We start from the raw sequence: 16,746 nt of genomic DNA on the forward strand, positions 1-16,746 counted from the left end.
ATATGAGCTTTTCTGTCCATTTTTGTAAGTAGGCAGCAGCCGATCTTTAGCAAATAGAAACATCAAGGATGACGATTAAACGTAGATTGACCTTTGAATACTGAATTTTATGTGATTCTTGGATTGGATGGTTTTTTATTTAGGAAACAGTCAAAAAAAGTGTCACTTGAATTTGGAACTGATATTCGAAATGGATAAATTATCATTCTATTAATGAAATTGTACATGTTTTAGTCGGCCCTGGGTGACCAAGGCTTGATCGTCCTGGCCCAGGGTTGGTCTTGGTTCCTTATGGTCTGGCGGAGTGTTGGATTTGATTCTGTCTATTCTGGTCCAGGGTGACAAAGTATGTTTTGTCTGGCCCATGCCAGAATTTTGTTCTGGTCGGTTAGAGCCCCGGTGCGCAACCAAAATCACTCAATCCCATATCTGTTTTGAGTCGAGTACCTCACCCTGTGTATAAAAATTGTCAATATAAACTCTGATAGAAGAATAGTTTTTTATCACAATAAATTATATTAAATTTTTGATTTGATGAATGGGTTGAATTTATGTAAGATCTATGCTAGAGGCGTTGAAAAAAAAAGTATTACCGTCTTTAAGCGTAGAACGTTTACAGCTCTGCATTTCTAGGCGTAGGTTTTACACATTTTTCTGTTGAACTCAGCTTTGATCTGACAAAAATTTGCTTTTGTAAGCAAAGATTTTTCATAAATTTGCGGAGAATTTGGCCCTGATCTTATTTAAATTTTGCGTTTCTCATTATATAACGTTTTTGTTTAAACTTAAGCATTCATATTTTTTGCGTTCATTTTAGCCACTTTTAATTTTTGCGCCAACAAAAGATATTAAGATCCCTGCCTGACAAAATTAGGGAGGATTTGTTGGGTTCGGGTTACGAGCCGGGCGTAAGAAGATAGTCTGAGGGGGAGGGGTTCGTAGCGTATTAATCGGATTGGAGAAAGGAAGCTGGGAGGATGGGATGCAGGGTTCAGATGGGGGTAATTGGATTGGGGCGGGAAGGTGTTGGTAGATATTCTGAAAATGTGAAGAAGATTTGTGATTGAAAGACAACCTCTCAAAGATACTGTTCGAGCTCGTACAGGATCATTCACTCATATTTATTGTCAATGACCCATGCTCGAAAAGAGAGGTCAGCGCTCAGGGACAGGTGTTTTTGTTCGCAAGAGAGTAGTCGAGATTCAAACTTAAAATAAATTTGCTTCAGCCAAATGGATTAAAATGAAAAAATGCCGGATCCGACTAGAAAAGCCTTGCAAAATATGAGTAAAAGAGAATCAATCAATTAAAGGAAGTTTGAAAAAACATGTGAGCTATAAAAGTACCAATTCAAGGAGAAATAAACACAGAAGCGATGATTCATTATTTTTAGAGTCTGTTCACAGTACAGCTTACATTATCTCTCTTTTTGCTGTTCTCAAATAATGTGCCTTGTAACCTAACAGTGATCTTACAAAAAAAATTAAATAAATAAAAAACTGATAATTTTTGCAATCTCAAGTTTGATTAAGCTTGTCCAGGGAAAACATTTTTCCATAGGTAATTTTGAACACTCTGGTAATTTGATAATCAAAAGTCTTTTACATTTTGATAACGTCCTTTTTAATAAAAACAGAGAGTTTTCAATTTCTGAATTAAAAAACGTTGTTGGTGTAGCGTGCATATGTCTTACGTAGTTTTATGAATTTTGATTTTCTTTATTCCTTGCCCCGGAAGAAATTTGCTTTTTTTCTACGGAAATTTGTGAATGAAATGTGAAAGAAATTCAAATTGTGAATGAAATGTGAATTGCACTTTTGTCGTAGTTTGCCGAGGAGAAAAAAGTTTGTTCTTTCCTTGTTTTCGTTCGCTAGATCGCAAATAACAGAGCTGTTTCTTAGTCAAACTTTATATACGCTGGGGAAGTGCCATATCAAACTTTGCCGGGTGTGAGTAACTCCCTGAGCCTACAGTTTTTTAAAATTAATACATCTTCGAAATGTCGAAAATTAAGTTTGAAAAAGCAACCTTCATACTGGAAAGGCTATATCAAAAATTTTACGTGATTGATACTTTGTAAACACTGGGAATCTTTCATACTAATTTGATTTGATTTGAATAGATCATGGAGCCCGTAAAAAGCTTTCTTTGTTTTTTTTTTCTGTTATAATTCATAAATTTTTGAATGGAAGCCATTTTTCCTAGGAAATCTAAATCGAAAACTCTTTCCAATTGAGAGTCTTTTAACATTGGGCGTCTATCACACCAAGTTCGATTGGATTTCAAAACCTCAAGGAAGGCAATAAAAAGTCGTGTGCCTCATGTTTTGAATCGGACATTATCTAAATGTCCAAATTAACTTAAGAGAACTCACATTTTATCCTTCAAAAATTGTTGTCTGATTAAGACTTTAAAGAACAATGGAATGATTGCAAGACCAGCGTTAAGTACACGATACAAAATTGACAAAAAATTGAATGTATTTAATATGAACGCTAAATTGAACTTAAAAATTATAAGATTAACGCTAAATTATAGGTTAACATATGCGAGAATACATCATGAAACTAAGCCCTGTTTTTACAAGGTCTACGCATGGCGACGCTTGCTACATTTAAGGTGGACGCTTAGAAACGTCAATTTTTTGAAATCAAATCTACGTTCAGGAACGCAAAATGATGCGAGATCAACGCTAAACTCAACTTGTTTTTTTGAATAAAAAATCTTCCTCATTTGATTGAAATTAAGCCTAAAATTTGAACGAGCGGGGTCCCAAAATATGTACAAACGCACTTTTCCGAATCAGCCTCCATGTTTTAAGATTTTAATCTAACTGAGGGAACAGTTTCTACTTCGCAATGTCTTCACAGATCCTTTCAAACGAAAAAAATTGAACTAAGTGTGGCAATTACAAAAAGTGATTATATAGCCTATTTTTTAACAAAATGTTTCAACTTAAAATAGATAACCCAATAAAATTATTGTTTTTTATCGAACACGAACAAAATTGATTTCTCTGCTCTTTTTTGAAGAGGAAAGCAACAAAAACCATTTATCGTATTACTCAAATTTTTGCTTTCTTTGATTCAGCTCTGAAACCAGATTAAACAAAAATTATTTTTCCAACATGATTGTTGATATGCTTTAAAAGCAGAGCTCTGAAAAAAAACACTGAGAAATAAAAACTGACAACTAAAACATTGAGTCGTATTTTCAGTTTTTGAGTGAAAATGGAGCCTATTTCAAACAACTTGATTTTTAGTTTCAGTGTTTTTGCTTTATATACTCTCACAATGTCTCTTGGAGAGAGCATCGCTGGAAAACGGGCAATAATTGGCGGACCACGGGCGCCCGAAAAAAGGTACCCTTTCTTTTTCCATTTGAGCGTACGGAGACTGGAGGCGTACATGCATGAAACCAATACGTGTGGGTCGACCCTGGTTCATAAAGAGTATCTTTTAACAGCTGCCCACTGTATGTTTATGAGAGACAACTCATTGCAATCACCCGTGAAAGGTACACACTTTTGATACATTCACACTCTCTTTAGATTTTCTTGGATTTTAGCAGGTGATAAAATATAGGCAAAATCAACAACGCACTGGAAAAAAGAATGCTTTAAAAATTTTGAATGATTATATTAATTATTGGTCACTCTTCTCTTACGACACCAAATCTTGACGTGCATTGGTATTATCTTGATAACGGCTTGCTCATTATCGTGGCAAACCTTTGTTCTTTATTTTTTTTGCAAAGAACTCAGCAAAATCGTTATATCCTATTGGTAAGAATGAAACCAATTTCCTATGATGTTTCGCAGAATTTTATTATGTTCTTATCAACTTGGTCCATGTTTAATTTCAATGAAGATTACAATTCAAAATATTTTGGTAATTAAAGGAAACAAAAAACCGTTGCTCACGAAATCAAAATAGATCATGCAAATAGATTCGACGACCCAAGACAGGTCATGGCTAATACACTCGATTCCCGAGAAAATGGACTCTACCACGAAGTAGGTATTTAGCCGAATGACAAAAATTTGGCCGCTCTCAGCCGACCAAAAAAATCAGTGACTCTTGGCCAGAGTGAATAGAATCTTTTCAAGAACATAACAAACAATAGGGGCCGGATCAAAAAGATTAGGGGCCGGATCGAACCACGGTCTGTAGTCAAACCGTGGTCAGATTAATGCTAAGACCATTGGTTAGACCAAAGATTAGACCATTTACAAGGCCTTCGGCAGGACCATTTAAACCCGTAGAAGCATCCAAACGTATTTTACTTCGTATTTCGACGTAACGTATTTCGAAGAATTTAACGTATTCTTAACGTCTTTTGGCAAAAAATAAACTTTTTTCAATTTGTGTTTGAATTTGTGTTTTCAATTAGTGTAGCGAACAATCCAATACATTTAAAGTCCACTGTGAATTTCAAAAAAGAAATTGGTGTCTGATAACTTGATAACATGGATAAAAAATCAAATGCCTCTTTCTGCCAAAAAAGCGTTCAAGAGTAGTCGTAGGCCTCAGGTACCCATACTACGACTAAAACAGCCAACATACAAAGCACTTCTGAAGAAAAAATAATTTCCAAAAAATGATGACTTACAAAACAGCACTCATTTTAGGCACTTTTACAGTCGCCATCAATTGTATAAAACTAAGTTTGAGCGGAACATTTTTAAACACAATTTAAACAAGTTCAGTTTTCTCCAATCAGAAGCATCAATCTAAATGATGTTGGCAATTATTAGGTTCAAGTTGACTATGGATTTCAAAGACCATTGGACTACAAGATAGTAACATAAAGTCAATTTTATTGTTAAGAATCAGAACGGGTAGTCAGTGGACAAAAACACATTGTTTTTCTTTTCTCCTGCAGAAAAGATCTGAAAATGGCTGAAAAATCTAAACCTTGCGCGGTTAAAAAACTTGGGCTTCCAAAAAGCTTCACTGAAACCAGGAGAAAAGTGGAGCCAGAAAAGCTTTAAGGAGCAGTTAACAGGAGAGCGAAGTGAAGTGCGAATGCTATGCATTGAATTAGAGAGGAATCTACCAATTAATTGAAGGTCAGCTTAGGATCAGCTCTAATGATTAGAGCGCAGACTTCAAAGAGACGGAAATCTTAAAAACTTGCATCAACAGACATTAGATAGATTTGTTGGGACCGGATTAGTCAAGATAAGGATTAAAACAAAAGAAGTAGGTTTTTTGGGAACAAGTTGTTCTTATAACACCCAAAGTACGCCTAGCTTGCACTGTAAACAATTACTTCCGAACGATAAGAAACCATCCGGAGATTAATCACCGACTGGTTCACTGGAATGATATTCAGATTTGAGTTTTTTGCAGATACTAATATCACTGACCGCCGGTAGCGAACCAATGGCTCTGCAAGTGCAATCCCTGAAAAGGACAGATCCACACCGGAATTTGTTTGAAGACATAAATTGTGCATTTTTTTTGGTTCACAAAGTGTAACCAAACTGCCTAACATGTGCTCTCAAACGAGTCGGCATTGATAACCGACATAACATCACTACCGCATCAAGTCAACGACAAAAAGTGGGTACGAAGAGACCGCTCAAATCAGTAGAAACGTCAAAGTAAATTATCGAACTGTTAAATCAGCTAAAAATTCCGTTTTCACGTAATGAATTTGAGCTGAAAAAAATAAAGAAATAATGATGACGTGATTGAAGCCTGCAATACCGAAAATCTGAAAATCAATGAACAATTTCAATGAAGTCCATAAACAACTTAAAAGATCTAAAAAATGGCTGAAAAATCTAAACTTGTTCGATTTAGAAACTCGTGCTTTCAAAATTATTATCTTCAGTGAATCCAGGCAAAAATTGGAGGCACAAAAGATTTACGGCAAAATTAACAGGAGAATGCTATGGAAAGCGATTGCTGTCGGTTGAATTAGAGAGGAATCTACAAAACAATTGACGGTCAGCCCAGGATCAGCTCTAATGATTAGAGCGCAGAGTTCCAAGAGACGTAAAACTTAAAAATATGCATCAAGAGACACTAGATAGATTTGTTGGGACCGGATTAATCAGGATAATGATTGAAAAAAATGAAGTAGGTAATTTTTGGGAACAAGTTGTACTTACATCACCCAAAGTAAGCCTCGCTTGCACTGTAAACAATTACTTCTGAACGATAAGGAACGATCCGGAGATGAATTAGCCCACTTGTTGACTGGAATGATTTTCAGATTTTAAATTTTCAGATAGCAATATCACTGACGGCTGCTAGCGAACCAATGGCTCTGCAAGTGCAATCCCTGAAAAGGACAGATCCACACCAGAAATTGTTTGAAGACATAAGTTGTGCAATTTTTTTGGTTCACAAAGTGTAACCAAAATGCGTAACCTGTGCTCTCAAACGACTCGGCATCGATAACCGACATATCATCCCTAACACATCAAATCAATGACAAAAGAAGTATGAACAGATCGCTCAAATCAGTAAAAACGTCAAAGTAAATTATCGAACTGTTAAATCAGCTGAAAATTCCGTTTTCACATAATGAATTTGAGCTGAAAAACATAAACATCATGATGGTTTGACTGAAGCCTGCAGAAAAGAAGAACTGCAAGTCAATGAAGAACTTCAAAGAAGTCAATGAACAACTTCAAAGATCTGAAAATGGCTGAAAAATCAAAAGTTTGTGAATTTTACAATCTTGTGCTTCGAAAACTATTATTTTCAGTGAATCCAGCCAAAAAGTGGAGGCACAAAAGATTTACAGCGCAGTTAACAGGAGAGCGCAATGAAGCTCGAATGTTGTGTATTGACTTAGAGAGGATTCTACCAAACTATTGAAGGTCAGCCTGGGATAAGCTCTAATGATTAGCGCGCAGACTTCAAAGAGACGGAGATTTTGAAAACTCGCATCAACAGACACTAGATAGATTTGTTGGGATCGGATTAGTAAAGATAATGATTAAATCAGAAGAAAATATCTAATTTTTGGGAACAAGTTGTAATTACAACACCTAAAGTACGCCTAGCTTGCACTGTCCCATCAAATCTTAAAGAATTACTCATGAACGATAATAAACCATCCGGAGATGAATTACCGCATTGGTCGACTGGAACGATATTCAGATTTTATTATTTAGATACAAATATCACTGACGGCTGGTAGCGAACCAATGGCTCTGCGAGTGCGATTCCTGAAAAGGATAGATCCACACCGGAATTTGAATGAAGATTAAAGTTGTGCATTTTTTTGTTCACAAAGTGTAACTAAACTGCGTAACCTGTGCTCTCAAAGGAATCCGCATTGATAACGGACATATCATCCCTACCACATCAATTCGACAAAAAAATGGTTGTGAACAAATCACTCAAATCGGTAGAAATGCCAAAGTAATATATCGAACTGTTCAATCAGCTAAAAATTCCAATATTCACATAATGAATTTGAGCTGAAGAACCTAAAGCAACATGATAGAGTGATTAAAGGCTGCAAAAAAAGAAGGACTGAAAGTCAATAAACAACTTCAATGAAGTTGATGAACAACCTCCAAGATCTGAAAATGGCTGAAAATTCTAAATCTTGTGCGATTTAGAAACTTGTTCTTCCAAGATTATTATCTTCAATGACTCCAGGCAAAAGTTTGAGGCACAAAAGGTTTACGGAGAAGTTAACAGGAGAGTGCTATGAAGTGCGAATGCTGTGGAATCAATTAGAGAGGAATTTACCAATAAATTGAAGGTCAGCCTAAGATCGGCTCTAATGATTAGAGCGCTCACTTCAAAGAAACGGGAATTTTCAAACATTGCATCAACAGATACTAGATAGATTTGTTGGGACCGAATAAGTCAGGATAATGATTAAATCAGAAGAAATAGATAATTTTTGGGGACAAGTTGTACTTACAACACCCAAAGTACGCCTAAATTGCACTGTTCCTTCAAATCTTAAAGAGTCACTCCTGAATGAGAAGAAACCTCCCGCATGAATTACCGCACTTGTTGAAATGAACGATATTCAGATTTTAGTTTTTCAGATCAAAACATAACTGACGGTTGATAGCGAACCAATGGCTCTGCAAATGCGATTTCGGAAAAGGACAGATCAACGCCGGAATCTGAATGAAGACTAAAGTTGTGCAATTTTTTTTGGCTCGGAAAGTTTAACAAGACTGCGTAATCTGTGCTCTCAAACGAGTCCGCACAGATTACAGATTATAGCATCCTTACTGCATCAAAGTCGTAAAAAAATTGGTATGAACAGATCGCCCATATCAGTGGAAACGCCAAAAGAATTAGCGAACTGTTCAGTCAGCTAAAAAGTCAGTTTTCAAATAAGGAATGTTTGCTGAATTTGCACATAAAGCAAAAATGATGAAGTGATTGAAGCCTGCAATACCAAAATTTTGCAAGTCAATGAGGAATTGCAAAGAAATCAATGACCAACTTCAAAGATCTGAATATGGCTGAAAAATCTAAGGCTTGTGCAATTTAGAAACTTGTGCTCACAAAAGTATTACCTTCAGTGAGTCCAGCCAAAAAGGGGAGGCTCAAAAAAATTACGGCGCAGTTAACAGGAGAGCGCAATGAAGCGCGAATGCTCTGCATAGACTTAGAGAGTATTCTACCAAAAAAATTGAAGGTCAGCCTAGGATAAGCTCTAATGATTAGAGAGCAGACTTCAAAGAGGACAAAACTTTAAAAGTTTGCATCAACAGAAACTAGATAGATTTCTTGGGATGGGATTTGTCACGATAATGATCAAATTAGAAAAAAGGTAATTTTTGGGAACAAGTTGTAATTACAACACCAAAAGTACGCCTAGCTTGTACTGTTCCATCAAATCTTAAAGAACTACTCATGAACGATAAGAAACCTCCGGAGATGAATTACCGCATTGGATGACCGGAACGATATTCAGATTTTATTCTTTCTGATACAAAAATCACTGATGGCTGGTAGCGAACCAATGGCTCTGCAAGTGCGATTCTTGAAAACGACCAATCCACACCGGAATTTGATTGAAGATTAAAGTTGTGCAATTTTTTTGGTTCACAAAGTGTAACTAAACTGCGTAACCTGTGTTCTCAAACGAATCCGCATTGATAACGGACATAGAATCCCTCCCGCATCAAATCAACAACAAAAAATGGGTGTGAACAGATCTTTTCAAATCAGTAGAAATGCCAAAGTAAATTATCGAACTGTTCAGTCAGCTAAAAATTCCAATATTCACATAATGATTTTGAGCTGACAAACCTAAAGCAACATGATGGAGTGATTGAAGACTGCAAAAAAAGGACTGTGAGTCAATAAACAACTTCAATAAAGTCGATGAACCACTCCCAAGATCTGAAAATGGCTGAAAATTCTAAATCTAGTGCGATTTAGAAACTTGTGCATCCAAAATTATTACCTTCAATGACTCCAGGCAAAAAATGGAGGCACGAAAGGTTTACGGCAAAGTTAACAGGAGAATGCTATGAAGTGCGAAGGCTCTGCATTGCCTTAGAGCGGATTCTACCAAACAATTGAAGGTCAGCCAGGATAAGCTCTGATGATTAGAGCGCAGACTTCAAAGAGACCGAAACTTTAAAAATTGCATCATTATACACTAGATAGGTTGTTGTAATTACAACACCTAAAGTACGCCTAGCTTGTACTGTTCCATCAAATCTTAAAGAACTACTCATGAACGATAAGAAACCATCCGGAGATGAATTACCGCATCGGTTGACCGGAACGATATTCAGATTTTATTCTTTTTGATACAAAAATCACTGATGGCTGGTAGCGAACCAATGGCTCTGCAAGTGCGATTCTTGAAAACGACCAATCCACACCGGAATTTGAATAAAAATTAAAGTTGTGCATTTTTTTTTGTTCACAAAGTGTAACTAAACTGCGTAACCTGTGCTCTCAAACAAGTCCGCGTTGATAACGGACATAACATCCCTACCGCATCAAATCAAAAAATAGGTATGAACAGATTGCTCAAATCAGTAGAAACGCCAACGGAAGTTATCGAACTGTTCAATCACCTAAAAATTCAGTTTTGACATAATGATTTTGAGCTGAAAAACATAAAGCAACAATGATGAATTGATTGAAACCTGCACTACCGAAAGTCTGCAAGTCAAGGAACAACTTCAAAGAAATTGAAGCTGAGCCGCAAAAAGAGAGATCATTCGTTCTTGGACTAAAATGAAACTTTAGGGACAATGCATTTGTTTGTCAGCACAGGCACCCCAAAAATTTTGAGGCCTCATTAACCCAAATTAAGATAAATTATCCAGTTCATTCGTCATCAGACGCACTTTGACTTTGAGCTCCATTCAATATAACAGGAAAAATTTTCTGAAAGACATCTGGACCTAGGCGGACAACACCCTGCACTTCAAACTAGTCTTTGCTTCATGCCAAGAAACGAAATCTTCATCAGGTTTCATAACGCAGGCTGAAGAAAAAGAAGCCGGTCGTTCAGTGCAAACAATTGAGCAACTTCAATTTTCAATTAACAACAATGTCTTTTGTTTAGCTTAGTTGATCAAAACGATACCAGAATCAAACTAAATCCTGTCTAAGTTTTTTGAGTCTAATGCAGCATAGCTGGCTGAAGAGTTGAAATTGGTTAACACGGAACAAATCTCTAAAAAGCAGCATTATTTTACAGTATTTTCACCTTTCACTGACCCAAAACGATTTCTTCGAGCAAAACCCAGGATAGGCGAAACTCAAATGGCTTCAAAGCAAAGCATCAATTTCTTTCATTGCGGAATATTGAGGTTCATCACTTTGTCGCGTTTTTCTTGTATAATAGGCTAACAAAATAGTTCACATGAGTGACTGAAAGTAGGATAAAATATTGTCAAGCAACAATTATAGATTGCTGGTTTAAAAAATGCCTTGCGTTTGCGCAGACGACTACGTGCTGACGAGGCAGGGGGTAACAACAATGACTTCAATAGTGACCGAGACACCCACATTAGCCTAATATTTCAACAGATTTTGCTAATGTTCTGGTCAACTATTTTGCTTTTTTTTCTTTGAAAAATGAGCACATAAATGTAGAGCGATGGTATTTTTGTTCCGACCCCTCTTGGGGGGGGGGGGGGGAGGAACTATATACTCAACTGGTTTTTTTTTTTGTTCAGTCAATTTTGGCCGATCGATATATTCATCGTAGAGAGTAGAGACTAGTATCATTAGAAAGCTTGTCCAGTATAGAATATGGAATTAAAAAGATTTTTTTTTGATGTTCGTTTTTGACAGGGAGATATCGAGGTTTAAACTTTCGAGAAAATAGAGTGAATTCCGTTGATTTCATTCACCTTTTTTCGGAATTTTTGACTAAAATTTCGCCAATTTTGATAAAAATTAATAAAATTTTTTTATGAAAATGTTGTTGATTTTAGGTTTAAAGACAAAATACATTGTCGGCTATTTTCATTGGATTTTTTTGTCACAAATTCCGGCTAAAAATTTCACAAAATTCAGACTTTTTCATCAAAAGCAGAACGAAATAAGTTTCTTTAGTCCACTCTGATTAAATTTGCAGGAAGTGCACACACAAACACCACTAACACAATCTTTGTAGACTGAAAAGGGGACTAATTCCACCTCAACTTCCGTTGAGAGCGCTATGCAAAGAAAACTTTGCCGTTTTTTTGCTAACTTTATTCGTTGATTATCAAAAACGCAGCATTCACTTTTGATTTTTTACAATGACATTCCGAAAATTAAATATTCCTAATAGACAATCAACACTAGCAGTACTAGTTCTGTACCAATCTTGGACCGTTACAATCCAAAAATTATTCGGATTGTCATCAGTCGGTTTTTTATAAAAAAAAATTCGATTTATATTTTATATTAATTAAATAACAGAACCTTCCAAATCAAAGCTCACTAGTTATAGGTCCTATTGGCTTCCTAATTAGCTTGAAATTAATTTATCTAGTTGATTGCTTGAAAGCTTATGGTCCTTTTGACTTTTAAAATATTTGGTTTTTAAATAAATAATGGCTTATTGAACTTTGCCTCCATTTATCTCTTACTTTGGTCAACTTGTAGCTTAGTGTCAGCAATCAAAGAATGCTCCTTCTTTCTGCTGAATTCTAATTTAGTCTTTATTGCCGTTTTACGCCTTAAGTTACGGTGTTCTGGCTTTGATACTACTAGATTTCACAAACTTTTTTTAATTTTTAGGTATTTGCCCATTTTTCATGTTTTCTAATTTTGTCAAATTATCATGTTATTGCCAGTTCATATATCACATTTTTCGCGTTCATAATAACGCACAACTGATAATACTTAAATCCTTAAAGATATAGATTGTTGTTCTTTACCGCTTCGACAATACTTTATCGAAGAATTTAATTGAATTTTTTTAATTTTGTCTTTTAGTGTAGTTTTTACTTTATCTTTTTAGTCGTAATTAATTTCCTGTACAATGACCCAGTTTGATTTGCTTTTCCTGGAAGAGTAGATGAGTCGACGTTCTGATATTAGATGATAGATATGGCATTCATGGCTTTGAAAACAATTGTTTTCCAAGATGAAAAAAAAATTCAATATCGCAATTCTTTTCCTTTTATTGTCTGTTTTTTACCTGGTCACGTTAATTAAAGTTCTAAGATGACATTTCTTTTGTCAAGGGAAGGTTTAAAAAGGGACTGGTGTCACAAAATCTAATGTTTTTAAAGACTTCGTTATGAATTTACTGGCTTCGACACTGGTTTTTCACAAAAAAAAAAGTAAATTAAATTTTGTTATAAATGAATTTTGTCATATTTGACGGTCTTTTTTAGACGTAAGACATGTTCTGTTTATTGACGGTCCCGAGGGTTTCTTTTGGAAGAATGGACGAACTTATTAAACTTTTTCATTTTGTAATTAATGGCTTTCATGTCTTTGGAAATAAATTTATTTCAAAGAAAACAAGTATTACACAATTTTGCATTTTTTTTCTTTTTTTTCTAATTGTTGCTTGTTTTCTGTAATGAAGGGCCAGATAATACAGTATCGGTGTATGAAGAAGGTGCAATTGAACATATTTTGGGGGCCACAGTATGGCTTTACGGCTTCCAAAGCATTTTCTGGCAAGTTTTAATTGATTTTTAGTTTGTTGTCTATTTGTTGTTCTTTTTGTAACTGCCCAAAAAATTGAACACCAAGAGTTCTTAATTCCTTTCTATAGAAGCATTGGTAATTGTAGACCTATGGGATATTTTAGTTGATTCCTAACGGTTTTCATTACTTTGAAATTAATTGTTTTTTTTTTAAATTCAGCGAATTTTCGAACTTTAAAGTTTCTGTTCTTTTTTATCTAATTGTTGTTACCAAGCTTTATTATGAACTGGTGAATAGCCATTTTTCTGGTGAATTACTTGTTAATTTGTTTTTTTTCAGTTTTATCTGAGGCTATTTTGACTTTGTTTTTAAGTTTTGCTTTTTAAAACGGACAAATTTTTTGATGTAATTAATGTTTGTTGTAGTTGTTTGATTGTGCCGTTCGTCTTCGCTCGCTTTCTTAATATCGGCATATCTCATCAATCTAATGCATCATTTTTTACTCCACCGAGTTATTTGCTTTAGAGGCTATCTTTTCGTTCATACACCAGTTTTTGTTTTGAAAAATACTTGAATTTTTTGTGTTTTTCTATCTGTTCCTCATTTGGTAGACAATTATGCCAAAATTGTGGATGAGCTGGGTCGGAACTTTATGTGCGATCGCACATTACCGAGCCGCCTTGTTTGCTTAAATGTCAAATGAGACAAATAGGAAAGTTATCTTTTTTGAGAATTGGTTTTTTGTTCGAATGCCTTTATGCGGTCCTGTTATACTCAATCTTTTTGAGTAGTTTAGGATTCGCGTTGCGAATACTTTGTCTCAAGAATGTGTTAGCAATTGCAGGGCGAATACACAACTAATTGTTTATTACGAATTCTGATTATTGGAAACGCGGTGCGGATCTGCTGCTAAGTTTAACTTAGGATTATGAAGAGCGTTTGCAGAGTAACTTGAATTCAGATTGACTAAATGAAATTATGATTACTAATAAAAAACTAGCATGAACAAAATATGAAATAATTTAGTAGACTAACGGGAATATTAATATAGGTGATTAAATAGAAGTCATAACTTTTAGTTATAAAACACATGATATAATTATAGACATAGAGGGTAAATAATTTAGTACACATAAAGGTTTCGATATATATTTAGGTATCCATACGTATCACATTTCCCTCGTGACAAAAAAAACTTAATGTTTTTACAATTTTTTAGAATCAACACGAAACATGAAATTGAATGGGATGAACATAACTTAACTCAAAATGTAGAGATACTACAATTGTTAAATAATTTTCGGAAGCGTAAAGCGAATACGCGTCAAATTCTCAACATGTAAACTGAATACATTATACTGAATAATTTAAATGCACACACAGAATTGAATGGATTCGCAGGGCGAATACTGGAAGAAATTAAAGAATAACAATTGAAGAGTAACTGTAATAAATTAAAATCGAAGTGAACATTAAAATTGGATCAGCGAGGCGGGAACAAGACCAAATAAATGATTGTAGTTTAAGGCAGTTTTGCTGAGTTTTTGGACTTAAAGTTCATTCTCTGCATCCCAAACCGACATTTCCCGTTCTTGCTCATATTCAAAATATCTAACTCTGGGGTCCGTTGGTGAAACTTGCCCCAATTGTAAGTCGGGTCGGGGTGGTGACGGGATTCTTGATTGTTCGGCAGTTTGAATAAGAGCTTCCACCGGATCTGTTTTTTTTGATATTTTCTTATCTTTTTTATTCTTGCGCTTCTTTGGTTGAGCGGAACTTGATGAAGCCAGGGAACTTTTTGGGGAAATGTCTGCATCTGTGAAGCCATAAAATTGGGGTCGATTGCGCTTGCGGCCTTTTGTTTGGTCGTCCTGTGCCTGTGCGGGGGTACTTGTGATGCAGGTGTAGGTGGAGCCGGTACAATCGAAATTAAGGGTTGGTCTTGAGTTGGTACATCTTCGTGCATATCATCTGTGAGAACATTATGGCGTCTTTTGAGCTGCGGTTTGGTCGGTTTGCGTACTGTTAGCGCACGCGATACATTCGAGTTTACAGATGATACTAACGATGTAGTGTCCCGTTGGCAGTGTCTGATTTTTATTTTGCCCCTCTTCTGTTTCTTAAGATCGTTACTATGTTTCGCGATCTTAAATTCTGTGGTCTTTTCGTAGTGAGCAGGGCGTCGCTGAGCATATACCCACAAATTGGTGGATCTTTCAGCCTTGGTTCCAAATTTTGCAAGATCACTATCTTGAACCTTTACTGGGGCTCTGCCAGGCTCGTTGATGATCGTCGTTGTTGGTGACGACTTTGTAACGAAAGATCCAGGCTTTAGTACTTCGTACAGAACCGCCAACTGTCGTTTTGCTCGTTTCTTTTGTGGTAGTTTTCGGGCCAGTTTGACTTTAAGGGACTGTTCTGTCCTTGGTATAGGGTCTGTAATCTGTGGATGAGTAATGAAACGGGACTATTTGTTGTCGGATTCCCGATAGCGCTGACCTGCATCTAAAGAGGCCTGACACATCTTTTACTCAATTCCGATGTCACTTCTGTTGGCACTGATCCATCCATTTTCGTCCAGCAAATCCTCCGCAGAAACTGTTTCAGCATCTAAATAGTGATTAACAATTTTTTCATAAGTTAGATTTTGACTTAATGGAAGTGTGCTAATATTCCTTAAAGGAGTATTTGCAGGACGACCGAAATGAGCTTCAAAAGGTGTTATCTTTGTTGTTTTCTGTTTAGTTAATCGTAAATCAGAGACTATTTGTTTTATTGCTTTAGCTGTGGAAAATGTATCATTATTTTCGGCTTTCATGCAAGATAAACGTCTTTTAATTGTTTGGATCATTCGCTCCACCAATCCAATAGCTCAATGATCACCGACCGGAGCGTCGAGAATGTCGATATTATTTTCGTTACAGTAGTTTGTAACTTGTTTACCTACAAGACAAGTTAATTGGTCTAAGCGTATTGTTCGCGGGATTCCATGAGTATATGCATAATCACGAAGAAATTTTACTACATTTACCCCATTAGCATTGTCGAATATTCTAACTGTTGGATATTTTGAATAACGGTCAATACATGTTAAGAAATAAATGTCTTTATCTTTATCATTAATTATCGGACCACCAAAATCAATCTGTATTTCTTCGTTTGGTTCTTGACAAGCTTTGTGTGGGTGCCATTTAGATTTTGGTATGATAGGTTTCAGATTCTTACCAATATCTGTACACGGGACGCAATCAGATGTTTTTGCTAAAATTTCCCTATGCATGTAGGGCCACCATGCATATTGAGAGAGAGAGAGAGAGATCTTCCCCCAACTACCCGGGTGCGTCATGTGGATGGATTCAAGCACCGCCTCCTTAATAGAGTTTGGAATGGCCACGCGTTGATCAACACACAGACACCCAGATTTCACATGTAAGTCCTTCCAAAAGGAGTGGATGTATGTGCTCACTTCTTTACAACGGGCCTCATCAGCCTGCAGTACACAATCGCAGATCTCTTTCAACACCGCATCTTTGCTAGTGAGGACCGCCAGGAAAGATTTGGTGAATAGCTGGTTGAGGTTATTTTCAAATACCTCCTCCCGGGAGAGCTCGATGTCATATTCCTCGGCTGATGATGATGCTTGGGTGTACTGGGTCCGGCTCTTGTAGATGAGATGGGGGTA

The 16,746-nt window shown here is 36.1% G+C and overlaps 1 protein-coding gene across 1 annotated transcript in view; it reads left to right on the top strand.

The window, feature by feature from the left end:
- The first annotated feature begins 3,122 nt into the window (after positions 1 to 3,122).
- Positions 3,123 to 16,746, top strand: part of LOC142345934 (uncharacterized) — an 80,969-nt gene continuing 67,345 nt past the window's right edge. Inside the window, exon 1 of the mRNA XM_075398400.1 lies at positions 3,123 to 3,516. Coding sequence (XP_075254515.1) covers positions 3,231 to 3,516 — 286 coding nt within the window. The 5' untranslated portion in view covers positions 3,123 to 3,230. The remainder of the gene's footprint in view (positions 3,517 to 16,746) is intronic.

Source organism: Convolutriloba macropyga, chromosome 9 (genome assembly GCF_964194025.1).
Source record: "Convolutriloba macropyga chromosome 9, txConMacr16.3, whole genome shotgun sequence".
Taxonomy (NCBI): domain Eukaryota; kingdom Metazoa; phylum Xenacoelomorpha; order Acoela; family Convolutidae; genus Convolutriloba; species Convolutriloba macropyga.